The sequence below is a fragment of the Amphiura filiformis genome, chromosome 11 (assembly GCF_039555335.1).
Source record: "Amphiura filiformis chromosome 11, Afil_fr2py, whole genome shotgun sequence".
NCBI lineage: Eukaryota > Metazoa > Echinodermata > Ophiuroidea > Amphilepidida > Amphiuridae > Amphiura > Amphiura filiformis.
This window is the reverse complement of record NC_092638.1, coordinates 14,525,326-14,552,843: the sequence shown is the minus strand read 5'-3', so window position 1 is coordinate 14,552,843 and position 27,518 is coordinate 14,525,326. Positions and strand designations below refer to the sequence as shown.

The 27,518-nt window shown below is 36.9% G+C and overlaps 2 protein-coding genes across 2 annotated transcripts; one reads left to right on the top strand and one right to left on the bottom strand.

Moving 5' to 3' along the window:
* Positions 1-2,119: 2,119 nt before the first annotated feature.
* Positions 2,120-5,709, bottom strand: LOC140164395 (small ribosomal subunit protein mS34-like). The gene is made up of 3 exons (XM_072187674.1): positions 5,322-5,709; positions 4,599-4,641; positions 2,120-3,381 (listed from the first exon to the last, which is right to left on the bottom strand). Exons 1-3 carry the CDS (start codon positions 5,493-5,495, stop codon positions 3,062-3,064), a joined length of 537 nt encoding a protein of 178 aa, XP_072043775.1. The 5' UTR covers positions 5,496-5,709; the 3' UTR covers positions 2,120-3,061.
* Positions 5,710-5,955: 246 nt separating this feature from the next.
* On the top strand, positions 5,956-27,333 carry LOC140164396 (ATP synthase subunit f, mitochondrial-like). Its single transcript, XM_072187675.1, has 4 exons — positions 5,956-6,045; positions 11,875-11,976; positions 23,930-24,046; positions 25,624-27,333. Exons 1-4 carry the CDS (start codon positions 6,030-6,032, stop codon positions 25,653-25,655), a joined length of 267 nt encoding a protein of 88 aa, XP_072043776.1. The 5' UTR covers positions 5,956-6,029; the 3' UTR covers positions 25,656-27,333.
* Positions 27,334-27,518: the final 185 nt, after the last annotated feature.

The window sequence follows — 27,518 nt, the reverse complement described above, 5'->3', positions numbered from 1 at the left end:
CCTAAATCAAAAGAAAAAGAAGTTGACGAGTATTTTGAATTTTCAACATTTTGTAAAGGTAGCAACAAATTTGAACAGGCCTAAAGAACATTGGACCCTACTGTTACAAAGTAGTTTTGTGGGGAAGGCTGGGGAAACTTACTCAGCTCTATCAATAGAGAAGTGTAATAATTATGAAGTGAAACGGGCAGTCCTTAAGGCCTATGAACTGGTGCCTGAAACTTACAGACAAAAGTTCTGAGATTCAAGAAAGAAAGCAGATCAAATTCATGTAGAATTTGCTAGGGTAAAAAAAAAGATGGCCTGAAAAACGGAAGTTTACACAATTAATTTCTAATCTTGACTGGGGTCAGGAAATCCCAAGATTGTGGGCCAAATGCCACCATACCTACTATTACCTACCACCAGCTACCACCCACCCTACCTGCCAGCCTGGGGCACTCCCACTTTGGAGGTGATGTGTACGTAGGGCTGTTAATAAGACCCCCTTTTTCAGCATTGCTGTCACCGGCCAAAGACCCATTATATTTTCCTGTCACTTATTTTCCTGTCCTGTCATATCTGTCACTTAAAGACCTTTATGTTTACATTTGAACAGCAATGAGTCATCGTGGTCATATATCACTGATTTTGTTACTTCTTTTTAAATAACAAAGCCATTTAGAACTAGAAGTTCAAGTTTCTTTTGGCTCTCCCACAAAGACCCCATTTAAAAAAAGGTCATATTCTCACCCAATGCCCCCCTAAGGGGCTGTGCAATAATTATGTGTACCCCGAGGTGGTGAATTTTCAAAATGGTCTGCCAAAATTGTTTGCCCCCTCTTTAGCAGTCAGTGCCAAAAATAGTTCCCCCCTTTGACGTGCCTAAAACCTCCCCCACATGCAAGATTTTAGGAACCCGAAAATAAAACCTTGTCAGATCATATAAGCATATTTGAACGTGTTCCTAATGTTTTCCTACACCTTTTTAGGGCGTAATATAGAAACGGTATCCAAAATATCTATGCCAAAAATTGCTTGCAATCCCTTTAGACCTACCAAAATCACTTGACCCCCTTTCGACCTGCCAAAAATGCTTGCCCCCCCCTTTGGCCTGCCAAATAATCTTTGCCCCCCATGCTCTCCCCAATGACCCCATATTTTTTATATTTTGCTCTCAGCGAATGCCCCTTACTGTGAAAGTGCCAGCCCTACACCTATCCATTCCATATTGAAGTGCCCCCTCCCCCTGGGCCTGCATGGTATCATTCACTACTGTGTCAACATCAATCTTTAGGATCTATTTTGTACAAATATGGTCGCCAGGGGGCCACTCAAGTTTCAGTGACTGTACACCAGGCGAGTGGCATGATGGGCGGAGAGAGACAGCAAAACTGCTCAAGCCGTATGACATTTTCCATACACTCGGTTAATTTTGTGGGGTTCATTATCGAACCTCAACAGATTGTATTAATAATATTTATTAACATAGGCCTACTTGTTTGAGTGTTTTAAAATTTCAAAACAATCCCATTCAATTAAACGGTTGACAACGGAAATGTACTGAATTTAGAGAATTCATGGCGCTCACCACCTGGTGTACACATGCGTGACCAGAAAAACACAAATAAGGGTCCTTTTCAGAGACTGAATGCAAATCCCATTTCTAAAGGGGGTCAAAACGTCTGTTTTCAAGAAAATGGGCTATTTCTAAACTTCTAGTTGGTGAGTGCGTTTAGGGGTTATTTAAAAGATCCCGCTATTTCACAAACCTGTTCTACGGGGGGTGGACACAGTGGCGGCACCAGGAATTCTGTTTGGGGGGAAAAGTAAATTTCAGGGGGGCAAAATCGACAAATTTGGCAAAAAAATGCAGCAAAAAGTGGAAATTTTACGTAATTTTGGGGATTTCACATCAAAAGTGGGGGAAAACTGGGGGGGGGGGCAAGAAAATTATTTGGGGGAAAATGCCCCCCGCCCTAGCACCGCCATTGGGTGGACACCAGATCTTTCAAGTAGGATTGGTAGGTTGGTTGGACCCACAGGACAAGGGGGATTAACACTTGGTTCTCCATGAAGCAAGAGGGGAAATAAATGCAAGCACACAATGTGAAATAATCAGATTCAGTGACACATGACCTATGTCTTGATTTAACCATTCCATGCTGGTATGGCTTTTATTTAATACAACTGCATTGTGCATGGGATAATCAGAGATCTGTCAGTCCCAAACAAACTGCACTACATGTATTCTTCGCCATATACTCACACAGTATTTTTCTTGCACTTTTAGAATACTATTATTTCCCCTACAAAAAGCCATTCACTGCATTTTCATGTCAAGATATACAAATCTTAATTCCTACATGCCCGGGGGTGACAAGGAAGGAATTTCATGCAAATCCAATGCATACACAATCTTAAAGAAATTATCAGCAGTCAGCATATACATTCAAAACTTGGGGTGATCGGGTTTTCACTAAACTGAAATGGATGTTAAAATCATAATCCATTGAAAACATTATATAATCCATTACTGTTCAGAGCTTCAACCTTCAGTCCATATTTTCCAGCAATAATGATACCAAATGTTGATTGAGGCAAAGCACTTGATGATATTGCAACTGTATGGATGTTTTGTATATTGCTAAATAAGAGTCCTTATAATGACAACATAGAAGAACAAAATTCCTTATTGACATTATAGGAAGCAAGCTAGTGCTGCATGGCAAGCCTTGAAATAAGTGGACTGGAACAAGGAGCAGTTTGTTTTTGAACATTGCTCCTGGCTCACTGGGATTTTACAAGAACCAGGAGAATTCTCTGAAGAAACAGGAGCAATTTTCAAATAGTAAATCTTTTTCTTCTCTACAGCATACCAGCACTACTGCATCAAGAGCAGAACCAGGAGCAATTGTTTTAGAAACTTGCTCCTGGTTAATGTGAATTTTACAAGGACCAGGAGCAATTGATGGCTTTATAAATGCAAATTTGCTCCTGTCGCCTGCTTATTTCAAGGCTTGATAGCATGCCTATTAACAAATCACATTACTCTTGCACTAAAGTAAGATGATAATGTTGGTTAAACATCAGTTTGAACTGTTTCATCCATCACTACAACTTTGTCTGACATTTGATATGCTCTACTCCTGAATCCCTGCGATATTTTCAGTTTCATTAGTATCGGTTCATCATCCCGCACTTCCTGTCCCTGAGCTTGTTGGTCCCTTTTCATCATCTCTGCCAATAGGGGAGGTACTTTGCAATGCGTGGGCACTTCATGAAAATCTGTTTCTTTTGGAGTATATGCAGTGAACTCGTCTTCTTCACTTTTACGAATAAGCTTCCATTCCCGTTTCCATGCTGAACTTATCTGGGCTTCATTGTTTGGTCTGCTGTAGCCTAAAAGAGAAAGATAACACAATAAGATTTTTCTGTACATGTATGTATTGTAAGCATAAAGGATCAACAGTTCATGGCTACTCCTGGTTAGTGCTGTCTTCAGCACATCTTATTATGTTGACATTCAAAATCTGAAATGTATTTTTGTTTAGCTTAAGCTCTTGAATGTTCAACAAATTGTCTGCCTTTCCTACTTAAAACAACACCAGTTCAACGCACAATAGAGTTGGCAACCTTTCAGTCGCTACCACAATAAATTCGCTCACAGGCAAAGTCTGAAAAACAAAACTGCACAACTCGGCCTTCAATGTTATTGTAAGTCAATAACTTTCGTCATTTAGGATTGAGGCACCATAGGTTTGCTAGTACCAGTACCAGCTGAGACAAAAACAAAAGGGGGATATTGGGGCAGAGATTATACAAGAGCACCAGTGGTGCAAAAAGCCTTGTCTGAATTGATCATTCACAATGGGAGAATGTGGAAATTTATTTGTTAGAGTCCTTTTTTGCATGTCATGCATACAACTTTATACAACTTACAAGCCGTACATATATACTTGGTTCTCAGATATCAAACTTCCGGATTCAAAGCCTTCCCGCTAGCTAGCATCCACACCTGTATTAATCAACCATAGTTCTGAGGATTTCTCCAAAACTATAACTTAGGAATTCACATTAGGCCTACAGGATTTAAGTTGGATATATATTCCTAACACTTTTGGACGCCATGCTTTAAGTATATATTTTTGTACCATGTACGTTTTGCTAGAATGCTTTTTGGAACAGTTTGAATGGTAGGCCTATCTACCTAAAACCGGTACTAAATTACATGTACACATGTCAGATATATATGGTATAGATATCAGATACCAGTAACCATAAAACCTACAGTCAAGTGCAAAATTTCCCTGGGACACTCACACTAGATTTAATATATTTCACGTACGGTACATTGTACATGGTTAATTAAAACAGTCATGTGAAGTTCTGAAGTTCACCATATATTTTAATTGTATGTAGATTCTAACCTATTTTGAACCCCTCCTGCCTGCATCAAGCAATGTTGAAGTAAACATTTTACGCATTTCAAAATTGAAGCCTTTGGTGTACAAAATTGAATAAGGTGAGCGGGGAGGAGGGTCATTGAACTGTACAAGTGTCCAAGCAATTTTGCATGTATTGCTCCGGCCTACAGGTACTGTAAGTTTACTACTCACCTCTCATTGTTGGAATTCCCCATGCTTCACCACTATTTAATTCCTGAAACACAGAACAGAAATTAAATGAAAATTATATACTACACACAGTACATTGTACACTTACAAGTTCTAAATTGTAATGTTTTAGGGACATTTGATTCTCAGGGGGGAGGGCATCGGAGTTTGGGTCAATCTTATTATTTATTTTTTTTGCTGCTTATTAAAGGAGTATTTCGTGATAGCATCCTATATACATATCCACTAAAAAAGCATATTCCCAAAATTTCAGTTGATTCTTATTTTGCTTTTGCGAGTTATGCATGATTATGTGTATTACACAGTTACACTGCTCCATAGACAATACATGTACGTTGTAATTTCGTTCTGGTGCACCAGAACGAAATTCAAATTTCACGATATCTTTGCAAAACGAATTAATCTGCAAGAAATATTTTGTACATAAACATTATGTAGCCAGAGGTTGCCAGTGATATAAAAATCTCAACTTTTTTTGAGAAAAGTGGGGATGAGGCTGTGGATCACGAAATGCCCCTTTAAAAGGGCATTTGGTGATCCAGTCTTGAAAGGCTATGCATGCCATGTTACTTTTGTTTTTGTGTGAGTGAGTGTTATTTTTTTACAATTCACTTGACTGACTTTCAATTCATCATGTTTATGACTTGAATAATTTCTAGTTTCCAAATCCAAGTTCTGATTTCACTTTCCATGCTTCAGCCTTACCGGTTTCGTGCAGTCAACTTTCACTCTTGTTATGCGGTAGTAACATGGTTCATTAGGAAATTGATGTAGCCATTTTCCCCTCGTCACAATTCGACCCACACCAAAATTTGGCAGCTGTGAAAGAAGATCAAATAAATTCTTTCCTGTTCTCCAAGGGTGCATGTGTCGAGCCATTTTAAGATATTAAAATGATTAAAAGAGTCTGTTCTGGTGAAGAAAATACGAAGTCAGTCCAGATACACAGCTTGTTCTTCACTCATCAAAGTCAGATCACGATCATCTTGCCATTTTACCATAGGCACTAATCGCACTGTACATGTGCAACAGATAATTTCCCCATGGAGGCTGCCATTTTATTATTCTCCCTCTCATGCGAAGTTGACTTGCGTTCATGAATCCAGCTATATGCTGCACGAACTCGTTATTTAGAATGAGATTCTTTTCGCGGATTTCATGTGAGAGGGCGCTGTTTTTTAGCGACCGTGTTACTTACAAGTTTTTCAGTATACTACACCACAAAAAATAGCACTAGTTAATTTATTTTGAAAAACTTTCCTAAATATATATATGCACGTGGTCACGCTTATAGAAGTACATTCTATAAGAAATAATTCATGACCTCCGAAATTCCTCTGAAATTATGGCTCACAATGGCAATTATGAAAAGTCCAATATTAATCCGCACCGCACTGCGGCTACGGTGCAAAGATGGCCGGCAAGTCAGGTAAGTGTCGATGGCAAATCGTCCAATAATCATTGCGATTATTACGGTTGTGTAGTCTTTTTGTTTCTTAAGTGTTACTCATTTCTAAGTGTTACTCATTTCTAAGTTTGTTCCGCTGTGTTATGTGATATATGCACATGCGTACACGTGACAAAACATACGAACAATTCTAGTACCACTACCGGTACACAGTGTCTTCGACCCTATATCTTCATGGCAGGAATCGCCATGGTAGGTTAAATCCACAGCCACGATTAGCCATTTGGTTCAAACCTTTAAAGCTCTTTTAAACTAATAATTAGTCGAGGGACATAACTAAGGCTACTCACAATAGCCGGGTAATCGATCTTGGTTGTGCGTGATTAAGCTTGTATACCCCATTGAGGTCAATGGTCATCGTAGACTGCCTAACTGGCCTGTATCTCGTTTCGGCCAAAGAACGTCTGTAATACATACCTGTTTTTAATGACTTTGCAACAATGTTTCTATTGTCAGCAATAACAGCTTGCATTCACACTTTTGAGTTTATATGGTGAATTTTCGTACACATCATAAATAAGTGAAATCAGAATATCCTGAAAGGAATTTAGGTAACGAATTCAACGACACTGACCTCGCAACAGCTAATGTTTTCATGTAAACATGGCGTCATTAGACATTTTTAGCCTACGTTTCGTATCCTACTATCGGATCGTTGAAGCAAGGAAACCTCAATCTCTGGCCTCATTCACAAATTCACTAACCTTCCTACACCACCAGTTGAAATAAAACTCGAAACATCCCGTGTTATTCCTCAAAACTACATGCACCTTCATTAATAAAAAATTGAAATCCTAGTAGAAATCTGTTATCGAAAATTGTTTGATATAAAACGTCACCAAAAGTAATTTTTCTGAAGAGTAGATACCGCGTGTCAAAATGGCGGCCGCAGTCGCATCCCCCAGCTTTGTATGTGTACCCAGGTCACGGTATGTCTACGTGACGAACAGTCAAGGTCAGAGAACAGCGCAACCTGTCTGCTGTCATGCCGTAATGGCTCCGCCCAATGAACGGCGCTGTCAATCATCCTTATTGCCTTTGTCGAACAGACTTTTACGCAGGTAAGAGCTCACGCTGTCCTCACTTTTGGGATCGACGAGCGTCAGGCCGACACAATCTGGTTGTGTAGGAGACTATCATCGTGATGCCCACGTTGGAACCATTGGATTACGGAAGAAATATTCATACCAGGACTGAAGCAAATGTGGCCATTTCTATGTTTGTACCGGGCAAGTACCGGACATTTTCCAACACGGAGCTAGCGGAAAATACTGCAAATTCGTCCAGGTAAGCAAAGGGTTGGGGATCGCATTTTTAACTTTGACTAAACTGTTTCGGAGTTAAGGCACGCTAAAAGTAGACCATTTCGGGGCTGTATTTGGTGTACATGTGACGCTTTTGAAAAGAGTAAAAAACGACCACTTATTCGCTATTGCTGAAGTATACCCGCCGAATCATGTACCAATACACAAGGTATTGGTACATGAGATCAGGTATATGGTCATCGGACATCGACTTTTATACTGCCTACAGTGAGTGCAGCTGTACTACACGCTGCACGCTGTAGTCCATAACAGGACCAACGCAATATAAAATGGTCAAATTTTGAGTTCAAAGCGCACGGCCAATTTTCAAAGCGCATTCTAGCGACTATCATATCTGTTCAACACGTATTTCCAAGTTTATGAGACCAAATCTGGTTTCTTGAGAAAAAAATCATGACGGAGATATTCATCATTTTCTAACCCGGTATCAGAAGATTTTCGCCTGATATCAAAATCGTGCATAGCAATTCACGTGTATCGATCCCGTGTATTCATTTTAGTGTCCCTTCTGCACCAAATAATTATTAGCCAGGCGGTGTCGGTGTGCGGTACATCATGAAGACATGTTCATCATGTTCATGCGCTATGCTAGCCCAGCGCCTATGGCTGCGTGCATGATGAGTGACAATACTTGGTTGGTTGCGCAGTGCGCACCGCAGGGGCATTTTGACAGGAGGCGGGTGGTCACAAAAAAATAAGGGGGGGGGGTGATGCTCTGTTTAAATGTGGTCTTGGAAGGCTGGTTGATGCATTCTTGTTGAAGGTCGTTCCATCCACTGCCTGGGCCTGGCCTGACAATCATGCTGGGGCACAGTGTATTTTACCCATACGAAAAATCATTCCGTACGGACCGTACCGTGCATGCACAGATCAATGACAGTAACGCAATCAACCAATCAGCAGTTGGAAAATCGTTAACCCAATGACGTCATCGCTGCATTTTCATTGATAAAATTCAAAATCGTTCAAAAACACGAGTTTTTAATTGCAGATATTTAATTTTTGTAATTATGAATGTCAATGCCTATCTCAAATTAACATCGTGTATTATCGTAGCGTTGAATGCGCTGAAGCTTGTGAGGCGGATCCTTTGCAAATTTGGCGGATCTTTTGTTTTTTGTGACATTTTAAAAATCCATCTTTCGCATGGCCGCTGTGTGTGTGTGTGTGGGAGCAGGGTCAGCTATGCACGCATGGATTCTATTAATAGCGACCTGCATGCATAAACACTAGTACTGCTGACTGAGTGTACCAATCATAGCGGCAGGGTGTAAAATATAAAACAAAGTCAATGTTTAATCTCAAATACGTTATGGGGTAAATATAAGCATTTGATTTTGAATAATTTAACAATAATTTGAACCTGAAAAATAAATGAACAAAGTTCATGAGTGATTTTTCAACATATTTGACTGTTGGATAAATATGGGTGCTGCCACTTTGGAGCTAAGGCAATATGGCGCATTACTTTGAAGTTGGTAATGAGTAAATTACACTGTGTGGGGAAGAATGCGTTGGTGAAGGGGTCGAGTTTAGTGGAGTAGATTTTGAACTGCTGGTCATGTCCTCTTCTCGTCCTGACTTGAGTACACACAATGCACACCAAAAGTAAAACAGCCAATATGACTATCATTGGAGACTGAGTTCCGCAGTCTAATTACACACATCAACATGATGACACAGGCATGCTACCTCAGTAGCAGTACCTGCTAGACCTAATAATCAGTCCCAACAATACAACAATTCACTTCCTGACATTGATTTTAATACCCACTTCCCACATCATGCTTTCCGCGGACCCAGCATTGATTTGACCATGTTGATAGGCTAAATTTAGTCAGAATTATTAAATCAGACCCAGAACAAAATATTAATTTCTGACATGATCCTGTTCTGGGGGTCTGAACTGTTTCTATTCGAAATCTTGATGGCAAAGTGGACAAAAGAAGCACATGGTCCTACTTCACAGTTTTTAATCCCATATTCATGTTATGAATCACTCTATTGTGGACCATCCTTTTGATACTTGAGTATTTGGACAAGCGGAACAGTTTTGACAGACCCTTTGTCTACCTCCCTTTTTGTAACCGAATAGGAAAGTCAGTGTAATAGTACGGCACTGGGCTAAATAAAAACCTAAATTTTACTTGTGGGAAATAACTAACGTTATCAAAAGCATTACCCCCCCCCCCCCCCCCACTTTTCTCAAAAAAACATAATCCTGATCTTGGATACGATCCCAGGGGAGGAGGAGGAGGGTACTAGAATTACATTTTGATTTTAACAGGGTCAGGGATGTGTCTCTGGAACTTTAAAACCCATGCCTATATGTAGTCCCTAAGGTAATTTCAGAATTAAAATGAATATTATCTTTTGATCATAAATTAGGGGTTCATTCATAGGATTGAGGGCATAAATCAACGATCATGCCCGAAGTCCTATGAATGAACCCCGTTCATACATACCCAACATTCTGAACATTGTTAGCAATCCAAAACAAATGAAAATAATAAGGTTTACAAGTTTAAATAACATTTTCATATCGTTTTCCTTCAAAAATTGGGAGAAAATGAGTAGGCCTACTTGCAGGAAGCAGCTCGTGAGGTCAACGGCCGGGAGTCAACGCGTTCATCTCTTGCGCTCCGCTTGTGACGGGCGCGGTGACATGCGCGTATACGCAACACTAGCAAATCGTGGATCGCGTTAATTGGGTTCCTGCGTACTGGTCATAAACGGTATTTATGACCAGCAAAAAAGGGCGCAAATCCAATCAGAAACATCGTTATATTGTGAGTATGTATGAACACTGAACAGTGTATATTATAATTTGCAGTTCATTTTAAATACCGTACCGTACACATGACAAATAATTGCTTGGTAGGTATGTCCACATTGCTTATTATATCATGCAACGTTCAACTCAAAAAGCTCAAAAAGTCACAACCACAGTAAATGGCTTACCTGTGTAATCCCCATAGGAAAATACAAAATTTTGAAATTTGGACACCAAAAACTTGGAGACGTAGTCTAAAACGTGCTGGTACTTTATCCTTGATACAGAAGTCATCATGCAGTGATAGTTGGATTTCATAAAATAAAATCGCCTTTGTGTAAAACAGATCGCCGTGGTGAAAAATGATGCATTACTTGCTTTTTTTGTACAGTGCATGCAAGTCATTGTAAGGCATTAGTCAATGATGGCCGCAGAAAAATGAAAACTTTTAAAAACAGACATTTGCCCATAACTTTGTTGATATTTGAGCTACAGACATGGTTGACCCCTCATTTTTTAAGTTAAATAATCACATTTATAAACAAAATATTTTCCATGTGAAAAAACCTACTTGAAAATTTTGTGATCATGCCTATCCTTGGTTTAAAACATCACCATTGAACTATTGTTGTAATTAATGGAAATATCGTGTTGATATTTGTTCCGGCTTAATTTCCCATTTAAAGCTCTAGAAGGTTTTTGCCGGTAACTTTTAACCAGGGGCTGTAACGGCTGGCCTGTAACCTTTTGAGGCATATTTCTTCACTGGTGACCAGCCAACCCATTGGTGCAAAGTTGGCATGGAATGACCCTATACTATATTATATATATTGCGTGCCCTGAGTGCGATGCAGAGTTTGCGGACCTACAGCCTGCAGGGTTACATTTGACAAAGCTTTGAAGCAAAGTGACAAGACAACACACAATGAGACACTGACATTAAAGATCAAAATATAGTTTGCAGCATTGGACGTACATGCAAGACAATTTTATGCAGCATTATCAGCTTACATTTGTACACTACTTGATGTTTTTTAAATTACATTTTCACAATGCACAATCTGCACACTTCACTGTATAAGTTGATGTATATGGCATAATTTTATTGCTACACATTTCCAAATGGTGTAGCAACGTGATCAAAATTGAGTAGCATTTTGCTCCGCGATGCCGGCTATGGCCAACGCTGATACTTTGCATATGAATCGTTATGATGAGAGGAATACCAGCTCTGGTGTGGTTTTCATACAGTACAGTAAACATTAGTGCCGTACTATTACGCTGACTTTCGTATTCGGCGAGGAGGACGATTTCGACCTCCTGGTTTGTTTACAAACAGAGAGGTAGACAAAAGACCGCTCCGCTTGTCCAAACACTCAAGTATCAGAAGGATGGTCCACAATAAGCGTGATTCACGTAACATGAATAGGGATTAAAAAGCTGTCACGTAGAACCATGTGCTTCTATTGTCCAATTTGCCATCAAGATTTCATATGGAAACAGTTCAGACCCAGTACAGTATCATGTCAGAAATTAGTATTTTGTTCTGGGTCTGATTATTCGGACTAAGTAAACATGCAAACATGTCCAATGTTCTCTCGAAGTATTATAAACAGATTTGCATTTGGAACCTTCACAAGTTCACTCATCACAGGTGGTAATCGTAACTGTGCTCTTTTGTTTCTCTTTTAGTTACAGAGCTCCCACTACGGGAAGTGAAGGTGGGCCAGCTGCCAAAATGGCTGGCAAGTCTGAATTACAGACCTAGTGGCGTTATGGGAGCATTTTGGAGAGGTTAGTATGCAACTACATGTGATACAGTGGAACCTTGATAACGTAAAATTACCAGGAGCAACAGTCTTAAGCTGAACTTATACTCTATCGACAAGCGATTGCGATGTACCGCTTTTGCAGGGATTCAAATTCGAGGAGAACCCGAGAACCGGTTCTCCTGAAGGTTCTCGCTGGATTACAACTAGGAGAACCAAAATTGGTTCTCGTAAGCTTTATTGCATATTGTGTTATATTTTACCTTTCTGCAAAGGAAATATGATTTAATCCAAAAATATAATTCCGAAATGTTGGGGAAAAGGTAATGTTTCTTCATTTTAGCCGTCAATTTATTGTACGAGTATAAACGGGAATGTACTTTCAATGTTTATATTACTCGCGACCATCCCATAATAATAGATTTGACCTCGCTAGCGGAGTAATGAAATTGTCTCCTTTCGCTGTAGAAGTGATGATGTAACAGGATAAACTACCATAGCAATAGATGAATACAATTTTTGAATATTGCCCTGCACTACAACGTTCACGGAACCAAAGGTTCTCGCAAAAGCCCTTTGCGAGAACCAAAACCGGTTCCCGCAATTGATTGCCAAGTTTTGCGATGCATTGCTTGTCGCAATTGCAGACAACAATATAATTATTGAAATCTTCAAAATGCCACAAAATGCATTTTTTTGAACATCCATTGCTGTCAATAATTATTGCTTTGAATTTATTCATCACCAAAAGTGTTACTAATCAATCGAGGTAATTAAAAGCAAAATAATTGATCCAGTTGATTGTAAATGATTGATTGATGCATTCACATGTCCAGCAATATCGCTTGAAGTTGCTCAAGATTTCGCTCATCTCGCAAAACCGACTTCAAATTCAGGGGTTCAAATTTGCAATCAATTGCGGGACCTGCAATAGATTTGTATCGATTGATCGGCTTGACGCTCCGAAAGCTGAAGTAAACACTGAGCATGTGTGAGAATCACTTTTCTGCAAAAGCGATAGAGTATAAATTCAGCTTCATTTTGTGTTATCCCGAGTTTGTGTTCTTAAAACTCATTGAAGATTGGCTCATGGAGCAATTGGAAGACTTCCATTTTGTTGACATGAAAGGTTTAAAGAAAAATTGCGACGGGTACATTAAGGTATGCAGTGATCATGTTGGAGAGTGAGAAAGAATTTAGCTAGTACTCTTTCAAGTACCTTGTTCTATGAACTTATTGACCGCACCTCCTACAATGTATGAAGCATTATGTCACTGATGTGGGAAGTTGAACAACAGCCTTTTAATGTTTAGCACTACCTTTGAACCTGATCTGCTGTACTAAAAAGCATTTTGGGCCAAGCAGTAGTGCAAAAGTGATTGCCTAATACTGCAACAGAAATTCTATTTGTAATACGACATAGAATTTATTAACAGTAACAGGTAACAGAAACATAAAATACAACAGAACCGCTATCATTTTTTAGCCTACATGGAGTGTGCTATTCCAAAGCTTCAGGGATGGTGCAAGCTAAATAATATTTAAATTCTCTCATCATTTTTTTTTAGTGTTTAATTTTTTTAAACGGAAATTAAGGGGGTACTACACGCCTCGATAAATTTGTGTCTATTTTTGCATTTTTCTCAAAAACTAATTACACAGTGGTAACAAAAGTTATGTATTATTATAGGGGCAAGGAATCCGATTACTACACCGGAATTTCAGTGACCCAAGACAAGCGATTTGTTATTTATGATAAGAAATAAGGTACCGCTAGGATGTACCTCGTTTCCTATCATATATATACTGAACCACTTGTCTTGAGTCACTGAAATTTCAGTGTAGTAATCGGATTCCTTGTCCCAATAATATACATAACTTTTGTTACCAGTGTGTTATTATTTTTTGAGAAAATGCAAAAATAGTCACAAATTTACCACATGGGTGTAGTACCCCCTTAAGAACATTAGACACAGCTTGTTTTTAAATTTGTAAGTTGTTAGATATAACCCAGGTACATGTAGGTTCATGATCCATATGTGTTCACTATCCAACAAACTTTCAGTTCCGGTGGAGTATCAAAAGTTTGGCCTCCATAAAATCCTGTATTTTATGAATCTAGCTAAAAAAATATGAAAAGCATTAAAGATAACACATTATACTGCAGTGCAGAACCATTTTAGTAATTTGTAAAATTTTTACATTACCACATAAGAACATAATGTACAAAAATATTCTTACAAATATTAAAAGGTAAAAGAGCCTACATGAATTTTTTTTTTTCTTAAGCATGTCCAAAGCTACCTTGTTATCCAAAGACACCCCAATTTACGGTAATTATAGTTTCCTTGAATATACTTTGGATTTTTTAAAGTAGGGTGTCAATTTTAACATAATAGGGCAGATGTTGATGTCCTTAAAACTTAAAAAGTGAAAATAGAGCTTCATACATGTGAAGTTTTGTGAACTCTTCACACGTATGAAGCATTATACATGTATGTCACGGATGTGGAGAAGTTAAACAACAGCCTTGTAAATGTGTTTAGCACTACCTTTGAACCTGATCTGCTGTACTAAAAAGCATTTTGGGCCAAGCAGTAGTGCAAAAGTGATTTTAATACCTAATACTGCAACAGAAATTCTATTTGTAAAACTACATAGAATTTATTAACCGTTACAGGTAACAGAAGCGTACGACAGAACCTTTTAAATTACCTATAATTTTTTTAGCGTTTCCAAAGCTTCAGGGATGGTGCAAGCTAAATAATATTTAAATTCTCTCGTCAGCTTTTTTTTAGATAAATTTAGTGTTTAATTTTTTTAACAGAAATTAAGAACATTAGACAGCCTGTTTTGGTAAGTTGTTAGATTTAACCCAGGCAGGTTCATGATCCATATGTGTTCACTATCCAACGAACAGGCTTGAGTTTCCATTATGTTCCGTGGAGTATCAAACGCTTGACCACCACAAAATCCTATATTTTATGAATGTAGCTAAAAAAAATTGAAAAGCATAAAAAGATAACGCATTATACTGCAGAACCATTTTAGTAATTTGCAATATTCTTACATTATCACATAAGAACATACAAAAATATAATGTTAAAAGGTAAAACAGCCTACATGGAATAATATTTTTTCTTAAAAGCATGTCCATCGGTGTCTAAAGACACCCCAATTTACAGTAATTTTAGTTTCATGATCTACTTTGGATTTTTTAAAGTAGGCACCGTCAATTTTAAGCTAGCATAATAAGGCAGATGTTGATGTCCTTAACTTAAAAAGTGAAAATGGAGCTTCATACACATACATATGAACTCTTATGTATCATTATATGTCTCTGATGTGGAGAAGTTAAACAATAACCTTATAAATGTGTTTAGCACTACCTTTGAACCTGATCTGCTGTACTAAAAAGCATTTTGGGCCAAGCAGTAGTGCAAAAGTGATTGCCTAATACTGCAACAGAAATTCTATTTGTAATATTGCATAGAATTTATTAACAGTTACAGGTAACAGAAACATACAACAGATTGAACAGAAAGAACCTTGAGTAACCCCAGAATGTCTTCCTTCTAGAGTCTGTGTTTTACACTTATCTACCCAGCCGTTACCAAACTCAAGTCTTTACCCTTACCTTCATACAGGGTGTGAATTTGGTTGATTCGCAATATGATGCGCCACCAGTGGTTGCTGGGGAGAGGCATATAAAGCCCACATAATACAAATACAACACAGAGGCATAAATGTATGTCATTGGTGGTCGCATGTCATGAGGTGGTCCAATTTGTGTTACATGGTCAAAATGGTCAAAAAAATTATTTTTTAATATGTTATTGATATTGTAAAACTGCAACATCTCATACCATTTTTACCTCAAAAATATTTATTGTTTTGGCGTAATTGCCTAATTAATAACTAATTAGCCCATAGGCCGCAATGTAAATCAAAATTTTCAAATGCGTTTTTCTTAAATTGGACCTTACTCACATAAAATACCCTACAACAAATATCTGAAGTTGGATTTTGTCCAATGTGCCAGGATATGTTCACAACATAGTGATGCATCAGTCTCACCCTTCAAAAACGATTATGTAATCGCATTCACGATATACAGGGTGCGCCAAAAAAAGTTGATATTTTTAAATTAAAATGTAATTAATCATTCATATTTTCCCAACACTACTTCCTACCATTTTAATAATGCAAAAATTAGTTTCCTTGTGCAATTTCCTTTCAGAAAATACATACATTTATCATGATACAGTGAATATTAAAGGATATATGGACCTTTGCCGTTTTTGCATGTGATTGCATTGACTTCTGTGCATTTTAGAGGCAACCCGTGGTACAAAATGTAATGAGAAACTAATATGGAATATGAAATTGATCAATTTTGAAGTCAATCTTGTTTCTTTGAGTAATTGGCTCTAAAATGAGACATTAAAAAGCTCAATATGACAAGGAGTTATGAAGATACAATAATTTATTCAAACCAACACTATGGAAATCTTACATTTTCCTATGCTAATACATTACTCCTCACCCACCTGCTCCTCACCCACCTGCTCCTCCACCCCGTCAATTTCCAATTCCAGCTGATGTCATTTATTTAGTTCGACTCACTTTTCAGTACTAGTTTACACATTTTTAGCCCTGTTCTTTATCTTTAAAATGAGACCCAAAGTAGCTCAATAGGACAAGGGGTTGGTTCACTATGACATTTTTCATTCGCCTACATTCGCAAAATTGTAACACCTCCACCTTTTTTGGGGTACCAACTTGTGACATGCGACCTGTTGTGTTAATAAGTCAATAATGATGTAACATACTAAAACAGCTGTTTACAATAATAGTAGATCCAATTTCTATCGATGGATCACATTATAGAATCCTTTGTGGAACTGTTTTCAACATTATCACACTTGCGTGAAAATGCATTAATGTTTAGAACAGTGATATGGACCCTGGAGGTCTAAAATTGGACTGGCAAGTGCCCAGAGCATCATTATATGTCTCTGATGTGGAGAAGTTAAACAATAACCTTATAAATGTCTTTAGCACTACCTTTGAACCTGATCTGCTGTACTAAAAAGCATTTTGGGCCAAGCAGTAGTGCAAAAGTGATTGCCTAATACTGCAACAGAAATTCTATTTGTAATACTACATAGAATTTATTAACAGTTACAGGTAACAGAAACATACAACAGATTGAACAGAAAGAACCTTGAGTAACCCCAGAATGTCTTCCTTCTAGACTCTGTGTTTTACGCTTATCTGAACCCAGCCGTTACCAAACTCAAGTCTTTACCCTTACCTTCATACAGGGTGTGAATTAGGTTGATTCGCAATACGATGCACCACCAGTGGTTGCTGGGGAGAGGCATCTAAAGCCCACATAATACAAATACAACACAGAGGCATAAATGTATGTCATTTGTGTTAATAAGTCAATAATGATGTAACATACTAAAACAGCTGTTTACAATAATAGTAGATCCAATTTCTATCGATGGATCACATAGAATCCTTTGTGGAACTGTTTTCAACATTATCACACTTGCGTGAAAATGCATTAATGGTTAGAACAGTGATATGGACCCTGGAGGTCTAAAATTGGACTGGCAAGTGCCAAGAGCATCATTATAATGTCTCTGATGTGGAGAAGTTAAACAATAGCCTTATAAATGTGTTTAGCACTACCTTTGAACCTGATCTGCTGTACTAAAAAGCATTTTGGGCCAAGCAGTAGTGCAAAAAGTGATTGCCTAATACTGCAACAGAAATTCTATTTGTAAAACTGCATAGAATTTATTAACAGTTACAGGTAACAGAAACATACAACAGATTGAACAGAAAGCAAAATAATTGATCCAGTTGATTGTAAATGATTGATTGATGCATTCACATGTCCAGCAATATCGCTTGGAAGTTGCTCAAGATTTCGTCATCTCGCAAAACCGACTTCAAATTCAGGGGTTCAAATTTGCAATCAATTGCGGGAACCTGCAATAGATTTGTATCGATTGATCGGCTTGACGCTCCGAAAGCTGAAGTAAACACTGAGCATGTGTGAGAATCACTTTTCTGCAAAAGCGATAGAGTATAAATTCAGCTTCATTTTGTGTTATCCCGAGTTTGTGTTCTTAAAACTCATTGAAGATTGGCTCATGGAGCAATTGGAAGACTTCCATTTTGTTGACATGAAAGGTTTAAAGAAAAATTGCGACGGGTACATTAAGGTATGCAGTGATCATGTTGGAGAGTGAGAAAGAATTTAGCTAGTACTCTTTCAAGTACCTTGTTCTATGAACTTATTGACCGCACCTCCTACAATGTATGAAGCATTATGTCACTGATGTGGGGAAGTTGAACAACAGCCTTTTAATGTTTAGCACTACCTTTGAACCTGATCTGCTGTACTAAAAAGCATTTTGGGCCAAGCAGTAGTGCAAAAGTGATTGCCTAATACTGCAACAGAAATTCTATTTGTAATACGACATAGAATTTATTAACAGTAACAGGTAACAGAAACATAAAATACAACAGAACCGCTATCATTTTTTAGCCTACATGGAGTGTGCTATTCCAAAGCTTCAGGGATGGTGCAAGCTACATGTAAATAATATTTAAATTCTTTCATCAGTTTTTTTTAGTGTTTAATTTTTTTAAACGGAAATTAAGAACATTAGACACAGCCTGTTTTTAAATTTGTAAGTTGTTAGATATAACCCAGGTAGGTTCATGATCCATATGTGTTCACTATCCAACGAACTTTCAATTCCGGTGGAGTATCAAAAGTTTGGCCTCCGCAAAATCCTGTATTTTATGAATCTAGCTAAAAAAATATGAAAAGCATTAAGGGCTGGGGTATGAACGTTTGGACAGTATTTATTTTGGGACATTAGAGCACATCAGACATATCGAATTGCATTCTGAATACGAAGAATGTCATTCTGATATCAAATAATTTTGATTTTTGAAATTCGCAATTTAATACACATTTTATGGCAAATCATTAAAATTGATATTTTTGATATTTAACAGTACTTGAAGTAAACTTTATAAATCTGATGATTGATACTTAAAGTGTATGTAGGTGGGATGAAAAGCCGACGATCAATTGAAAATTTTGACCTTTCGTATAGAAGATATGGATTTTTTTTCCCAAAACACCAAAAAAAATTAGGTCTTTTGAGAAACAAATCCATATCTTCAATATGAAAGGTCAAAATTTTCAATTGACCGTCGGCTTTTCCTCCTGCTACATACACTTTAAGAATATATCATTAGATTTATATAATTTACTTCGAGGACTGTTATATATCAAAATTTGAAAAATATCAAATTTTTATAATTTGTCATAAAATTTGTATTATATTGTGATTTAAAAAAATGAAAATTATTTGATATCAAAAAGACATGCTTCGTATTCAGAATGCAATTCGATAGGTCTGAGGTGCTCTCATGTCCCACAAAAAATACTGTCGAAACGCAATAAACGCTCATTTTGGATCCCTTAAAGATAACACATTATACTGCAGTGCAGAACCATTTTAGTAATTTGTAAAATTTTTACATTACCACATAATAACATAATGTACAAAAATATTCTTACAAATATTAAAAGGTAAAAGAGCCTACATGAAATTTTTTTTTTCTTAAGCATGTCCAAATTTACGGTAATTATAGTTTCTTTGAATATACTTTGGATTTTTTAAAGTAGGGTGTCAATTTTAAGCTAACATAATAGGGCAGATGTTGATGTCCTTAAAACTTAAAAAGTGAAAATAGAGCTTCATACATGTGAAGTTTTGTGAACTCTTCACACGTATGAAGCATTATACATGTATGTCACGGATGTGGAGAAGTTAAACAACAGCCTTGTAAATGTGTTTAGCACTACCTTTGAACCTGATCTGCTGTACTAAAAAGCATTTTGGGCCAAGCAGTAGTGCAAAAGTGATTTTAATACCTAATACTGCAACAGAAATTCTATTTGTAAAACTACATAGAATTTATTAACCGTTACAGGTAACAGAAGCGTACGATACAACAGAACCTTTTAAATTACCTATAATTTTTTTAGCGTTTCCAAAGCTTCAGGGATGGTGCAAGCTAAATAATATTTAAATTCTCTCGTCAGCTTTTTTTTAGATAAATTTAGTGTTTAATTTTTTTAACGGAAATTAAGAACATTAGACAGCCTGTTTTTAAATTGGCAAGTTGTTAGATTTAACCCAGGCAGTTCATGATCCATATGTGTTCACTATCCAACGAACAGGCTTGAGTTTCCATTATGTTCCGGTGGAGTATCAAACGTTTGACCACCACAAAATCCTATATTTTATGAATGTAGCTAAAAAAAATTGAAAAGCATAAAAAGATAACGCATTATACTGCAGAACCATTTTTAGTAATTTGCAATATTCTTACATTATCACATAAGAACATACAAAAATATAATGTTAAAAGGTAAAACAGCCTACATGGAATAATATTTTTCTTAAAAGCATGTCCATCGGTGTCTAAAGACACCCCAATGTACAGTAATTTTCGTTTCATGGTCTACTTTGGATTTTTTAAAGTAGGCACCGTCAATTTTAAGCTAGCATAATAAGGCAGATGTTGATGTCCTTAACTTAAAAAGTGAAAATGGAGCTTCATACATATGAACTCTTATGTATCATTATATGTCTCTGATGTGGAGAAGTTAAACAATAGCCTTATAAATGTGTTTAGCACTACCTTTGAACCTGGTCTGCTGTACTAAAAAGCATTTTGGGCCAAGCAGAAGTGCAAAAGTGATTGCCTAATACTGCAACAGAAATTCTATTTGTAAAACTGCATAGAATTTATAAACAGTTACAGGTAACAGAAACATACAACAGATTGAACAGAAAGAACCTTGAGTAACCCCAGAATGTCTTCCTTCTAGACTCTGTGTTTTACACTTATCTGAACCCAGCCGTTACCAAACTCAAGTCTTTACCCTTACCTTCATACAGGGTGTGAATTTGGTTGATTCGCAATACGATGCACCACCAGTGGTTGCTGGGGAGAGGCATCTAAAGCCCACATAATACAAATACAACACAGAGGCATACATGTATGTCATTTATTGTGTTAATAAGTAAATAATGATGTAACATACTAAAACAGCTGTTTACAATAATAGTAGATCCAATTTCTATCGATGGATCACATTGAATCCTTTGTGGAACTGTTTTCAACATTATCACACTTGCGTGAAAATGCAGTAATGGTTAGAACAGTGATATGGACCCTAGAGGTCTAAAATTGGACTGGCAAGTGCCAAGAGCATCATTATATGTCTCTGATGTGGAGAAGTTAAACAATAGCCTTATAAATGTGTTTAGCACTACCTTTGAACCTGATCTGCTGTACTAAAAAGCATTTTGGGCCAAGCAGTAGTGCAAAAGTGATTGCCTAATACTGCAACAGAAATTCTATTTGTAAAACTGCATAGAATTTATTAACAGTTACAGGTAACAGAAACATACAACAGATTGAACAGAAAGAACCTTGTGTAACCCCAGAATGTCTTCCTTCTAGACTCTGTGTTTTACACTTATCTGAACCCAGCCGTTACCAAACTCAAGTCTTTACCCTTACCTTCATACAGGGTGTGAATTTGGTTGATTCGCAATACGATGCACCACCAGTGGTTGCTGGGGAGAGGCATCTAAAGCCCACATAATACAAATACAACACAGAGGCATAAATGTATGTCATTGGTGGTCGCATGTCATGAGGTGGTCCCAATTTGTGTTACATGGTCAAAATGGTCAAAAAATTTATTTTTTTATTATGTTATTGATATTGTAAAACTGCAACATCTCATACCATTTTTACCTCAAAAATGTTTATTGTTTTGGCGTAATTGCCTAATTAATAACTAATTAGCCCATAGGCCGCAATGTAAATCAAAATTTTCAAATGCGTTTTTCTTAAATTGGACCTTGCTCACATAAAATACCCTACAACAAATGTCTGAAGTTGGATTTTGTCCAATGTGCACTGCCAGGATATGTTCACAACATAGTGATGCATCAGTCTCACCCTTCAAAAAAAATTATGTAATCGCATTCACGATATACAGGGTGCGCCAAAAAAAGTTGATATTTTTAAATTAAAATTTAATTAATCATTCATATTTTCCCAACACTACTTCCTACCATTTTTATAATGCAAAAATTAGTTTCCTTGTGCAATTTCCTTTCAGAAAATACATACATTTATCATGATACAGTGAATATTAAAGGATATATGGACCTTTGCAGTTTTTGCATGTGATTGCATTGACTTCTGTGCATTTAGAGGCAACCCGTGGTACAAAATGTAATGAGAAACTAATATGGAATATGAAATTGATCAGTTTTGAAGTCAATCTTGTTTCTTTGAGTAATTGGCTCTAAAATGAGACATTAAAAAGCTCAATATGACATGGAGTTATGAAGATACAATAATTTATTCAAACCAACACTATGGAAATCTTACATTTTCCTATGCTAATACATTGCTCCTCACCCACCTGCTCCTCACCCACCTGCTCCTCCACCCCGTCAATTTCCAATTCCAGCTGATGTCATTTATTTAGTTTGACTCACTTTTCAGTACTAGTTTACACAGTTTTAGCCCTGTTCTTTATCTTTAAAATGAGACCCAAAGTAGCTCAATAGGACAAGGGGTTTGTTCACTATGACATTTTTCATTCGCCTACATTCGAAAAATTGTAACACCTCCACCTTTTTGGGGTACCAACTTGTGACATGCGACCTGTTGTGTTAATAAGTCAATAATGATGTAACATACTAAAACAGCTGTTTACAATAATAGTAGATCCAATTTCTATCGATGGATCACATTGTGACATAGAATCCTTTGTGGAACTGTTTTCAACATTATCACACTTGCGTGAAAATGCATTAATGTTTAGAACAGTGATATGGACCCTGGAGGTCTAAAATTGGACTGGCAAGTGCTAAGAGCATCATTATATGTCTCTGATGTGGAGAAGTTAAACAATAACCTTATAAATGTGTTTAGCACTACCTTTGAACCTGATCTGCTGTACTAAAAAGCATTTTGGGCCAAGCAGTAGTGCAAAAGTGATTGCCTAATACTGCAACAGAAATTCTATTTGTAATACTGCATAGAATTTATTAACAGTTACAGGTAACAGAATCATACAACAGATTGAACAGAAAGAACCTTGAGTAACCCCAGAATGTCTTCCTTCTAGAGTCTGTGTTTTACACTTATCTACCCAGCCGTTACCAAACTCAAGTCTTTACCCTTACCTTTATACAGGGTGTGAATTTGGTTGATTCGCAATACGATGCGCCACCAGTGGTTGCTGGGGAGAGGCATCTAAAGCCCACATAATACAAATACAACACAGAGGCATACATGTATGTCATTTATTGTGTTAATAAGTCAATAATGATGTAACATACTAAAACAGCTGTTTACAATAATAGTAGATCCAATTTCTATCGATGGATCACATAGAATCCTTTGTGGAACTGTTTTCAACATTATCACACTTGCGTGAAAATGCAGTAATGGTTAGAACAGTGATATCGACCCTAGAGGTCTAAAATTGGACTGGCAAGTGCCAAGAGCAACCACTAGATGCGTATGGTATTGTGAATCGCAAGAATTGAAGGGTTATGTACTCTGTTTGGAGCACAATTCTTGTATACCCTGCGCACCCTGTCTGTATTCCTAATCCTATATGGTACAATTCTGGTTTACCCTGATTTAGGGTTAGAGTTAGTGTTAGATTAGGGTCAGGGTTATACTTGTGCGCAGGGTATACCAGAATTATTCATTGTTTGGTCACCACTGTCCAAGTTGTTTCTCTGCAATCTTTGTGTGAAGCAGTTTTTGTGTAATTTTTTCATTATTTCATCTCTATTATAACCTTTAACATTTGTATTTACCTCTTACAGGTGTGGACCGTTACAATGCCAAGTATGTGAATGTTATCAAGGGGAATGCTACACCAGTATTCCACATATGTGCAACCATATTGGTAGTCAGCTATATATGGAGATTCAAACAGGAGAGTAAGTATAATGATCAGGGGCAGGCGATTTGCGAGGAACTTTTTTTCCGCGCAATTGGATTTGTTTTTCCTATGGGCAGGGATACATGATTTGCACTGAGTTCCGCGCAATTTGCTATTTTTTTCCGCGCAAATCGCCTGTCCCTGATAATGATGTATAGCATTATAGCAGTAAACTAAATGTAAGTGGAAAGCAAAATTAAACTTCTACGCAACTCAAAGTTGGTCCACTCTACGGAGTGCTTTCACCGGGTCAGCTGAAGATTTGTTGTTGCTTGTGATGTTGTTGAGACACCTCCGTTGAGCAATAATATCCGTTGAAGATGCCGGTTGACCCGGTGAGTGTACCAAATTTGAGTAGCATAGAAGTTTAATTTTGCTTTCTATAATAGAAAAAGAAAAGATAAGATAATACCAGTACATGATATGACTAACCAAACTGAGTCATTCATTACAAAAAATTATTTGGCGATACACTATCTGTATCATTGAATTCCCTGTGTGCAATTAAAGTTATCAACAGCATGAAAATTAACAATCAAATGTTGTAGACTTTTCAGTATATTGTATAAGTGGGAGGTATGCTCTGGTTGCTCTACGAAAAAGGAATTACTATCAAAACAAATAATCTATCCAATTATCCCCTGTTGATGCCCTATTATATAACAATCAACATGGTGTGAGAAGTGTGCCAACATATTCCATAATACCATTATTTATCAATTTTCTATCTTTTGGCTTGTCTACTGTGGTTTATCATTGGGGTGGGCTTGTCCCGCTGGGAGTGAATTTGGCTAAAGGGGGTAATACTAGTAATTAGTCCGGATAAACATCCCTTTTGCATAGAGCAAGAGGACTATATATTAGATTTAAACATTGCTCAACAAATAACCATATTGTTGATTAAATCACACATCTGCAAGTGCATTACTTTAAAAAGTGAATGCAATGTGCCAATCCAGTTCTGGAACTACAGAATGAATCTGAATATTTTTTGTTTCAGGGCAGAAATTTGCAACCAAGTACTAGTAGAATCCTTTTGGATTCTCCCAGTGGAATTTTGCAAGAATCCATGGATTCTCGCCATATAACTTTGTATGATAAACTGAAATATTTACGAGAATCCATTTAGATTCTTGTTAATTTTGTTGACGAGAATCTTTGCGAGAATGGATTCTCGGATTCTTGCCGAATTTCTGACCCTGTTTTCGAATCAAAGTTGCTTTGTTTGAATGTTCTACTACAACTAAATGTTCCAAAATCTAATGGTTCTTAACTTGATCAAACTTCTACCTCAAAGTTGTACAAAACTTTCTATCTGTAAAGAATTGTATTTTGATGGGAAAAAAAATGGAACAACTGAACAGGCTTCATAATAACAGGCTTCCAAAATTGATGTGTAAAAAAGACTAACTGTAAAAAGGGACAATAATAATCCATGCATTTAACGGTGTCACATCTTTGGTACATAAAGTTTACCCGTTGTTTTAGTTTGTGTTTACTGTAAAACTGTTTACCGTAAATCTTTCTGTGACTATTTGCCATAATTGACAGATTTCTTTAACGTTTGTTTTCCAGAACATCATCGTCATAGGAAACATCACTGGTAACCATGGTATTACTCCTGGAATGCAATGTACAGTTTAGACCAACCCTACCAATCATATACAGAGTCAAACTTTACCGTGTACCACCCCAAGTGTGTGTGTTTAGGAATCACAAACATTTGTTTAAATTGATGTGCAATTGATTCGCACCTCTTCAGGAACCTGCATGACTTAATGTTTAGATCTTCAGTATATCTTCGCACAGGACTGTACACACTAAAAACAGAAATATGGTTCAAGGGGGATTGATTAGAAATTTGATGTCAGTATTGCCAGTTCAGCATTAAAATCAAGATCATCACCATCAATTACAAATGGACCCAATCAATTTGTTATATGCACTATGACATAGAGACCTGGTTCAAATTTGATCTGAAGATTTTGAAACTGATATTGACTTTTGACAATATATCAAATTTTTAATCAATCCTTCTCGAACTAGTGTGCATGTATGACTGGCTTCCAGAAAGTCAGAAACCATCATGACGTAATTTCACAGTGATTACAGTAAATCAGATTGCCGGAATCGGGACTATAATTATCCAGTCTTGACTTTGATTTTGCAAACTTAAAATAGGCTAATCCAGAATGTACTGCACCCTCTCACATGATAATTTGTCAATTTATTGATACCCATTACCAGGAAATGTTTGATCTTCCAAAGTTTCACAAACATGTATTTTGTGTTTGTGAATCTTTGTGAATACAACTGGTTTTAAAAATATATGTTTGATATCACCATGGACCACAATAGCCTCATCCCAATGGCATAGTTCAATAACCTCAATTAAACTATCACAGTGCAAAATTTGACCTCAAGTTCCAGAGTATGAGTTTTTGTACTCAAAATTCCAAAGGTCATGCAATTAATGTACTAAATGTATTGGGGTTAAAGAATTGTGCCCTGATAGATGAGCATGTTGTGGATCCTAGTGTATGTCCTCATGTAATTTGACCAAGGTATCCTAGAGAATTTATTCATGCATGTTGCATTAAACATGAGTTAGGATAAATTTGACTGAAAATATGTGTAGACAATTTATCCTTCTTGATTTTTTGTTACGCTGATAGTGTTTGCAGTGAGATGTAAAAAAAGGAATATTTTCACAAACTAGGAAAAACGAAATGAGATCCTATCAGTTTTCACATGGTAAATTGTACTAATGAGCCAACTAATTTCACAGGACTTCAAAATACTGTGATGAAGTAGACAACAAATTACTGTAAAAGTCAATATTTTCGCGAGAAGATATTTTCGCGATTTTGAAGATTTTATCAATTGCGCGAGAATTAAATTTCGCGGTTTTGATATTGATACAATAGAAACCTAATGCAAAAAAACGAAAATAAAATCCTCGCGAAAATTTTCACTTTTACAGTAAGGTTGAGTGTAACTGCTGTTCTTTTTGTGTGTGCACAAAACATAAAAACAGTAATACAATTGTTACTGTTATTAATAAAAGTGTATTCAAATCAAGGGTAACTAAAATGCATGCTGGGCGGCAATGAATAAAACCCAAGATCATCTGCAATCAGTGCCTTCAGAGTTTATACACAGACTACTCACAAGACTGTGCATACACAGCTACCAAGTTACCAATAGCAACATACATGAAGTGGACAGATACTTGTTCTATTATTAACCTGTTGGAGAAATTTATTAAAGTTTATTTGAAAGTTACTCAAATGCTTGTATGTGTCTTGACAGTACAGGGTGGTTAAAAAATTACAGCCTCTTTTGACTTCACTTTTTACCTACTTCCCAATGTTATTTCAAACTTTTCATTTTAAAGTAGTCCTTTAAGCATCAGTGGTGAAGAAATCGAAGAAAAGGTCTCAAGAATAAGTTAATTTACTAATTTGAAT

Coding starts and splice junctions, on each gene's coding strand:
- LOC140164395 (XM_072187674.1), bottom strand. CDS start 5,495: ATGGCTCGACACATGCACCCTTGGAGAACAGGAAAGAATTTATTTGAT. Junction 4,642..5,321: donor AAGTTGACTGCACGAAACCG/GTAAGGCTGAAG, acceptor TCTGTGTTTCAG/GAATTAAATAGTGGTGAAGC. Junction 3,382..4,598: donor GGGAATTCCAACAATGAGAG/GTGAGTAGTAAA, acceptor TTTCTCTTTTAG/GCTACAGCAGACCAAACAAT.
- LOC140164396 (XM_072187675.1), top strand. Junction 11,977..23,929: donor TATGGGAGCATTTTGGAGAG/GTTAGTATGCAA, acceptor TACCTCTTACAG/GTGTGGACCGTTACAATGCC. Junction 24,047..25,623: donor ATGGAGATTCAAACAGGAGA/GTAAGTATAATG, acceptor TTTGTTTTCCAG/AACATCATCGTCATAGGAAA.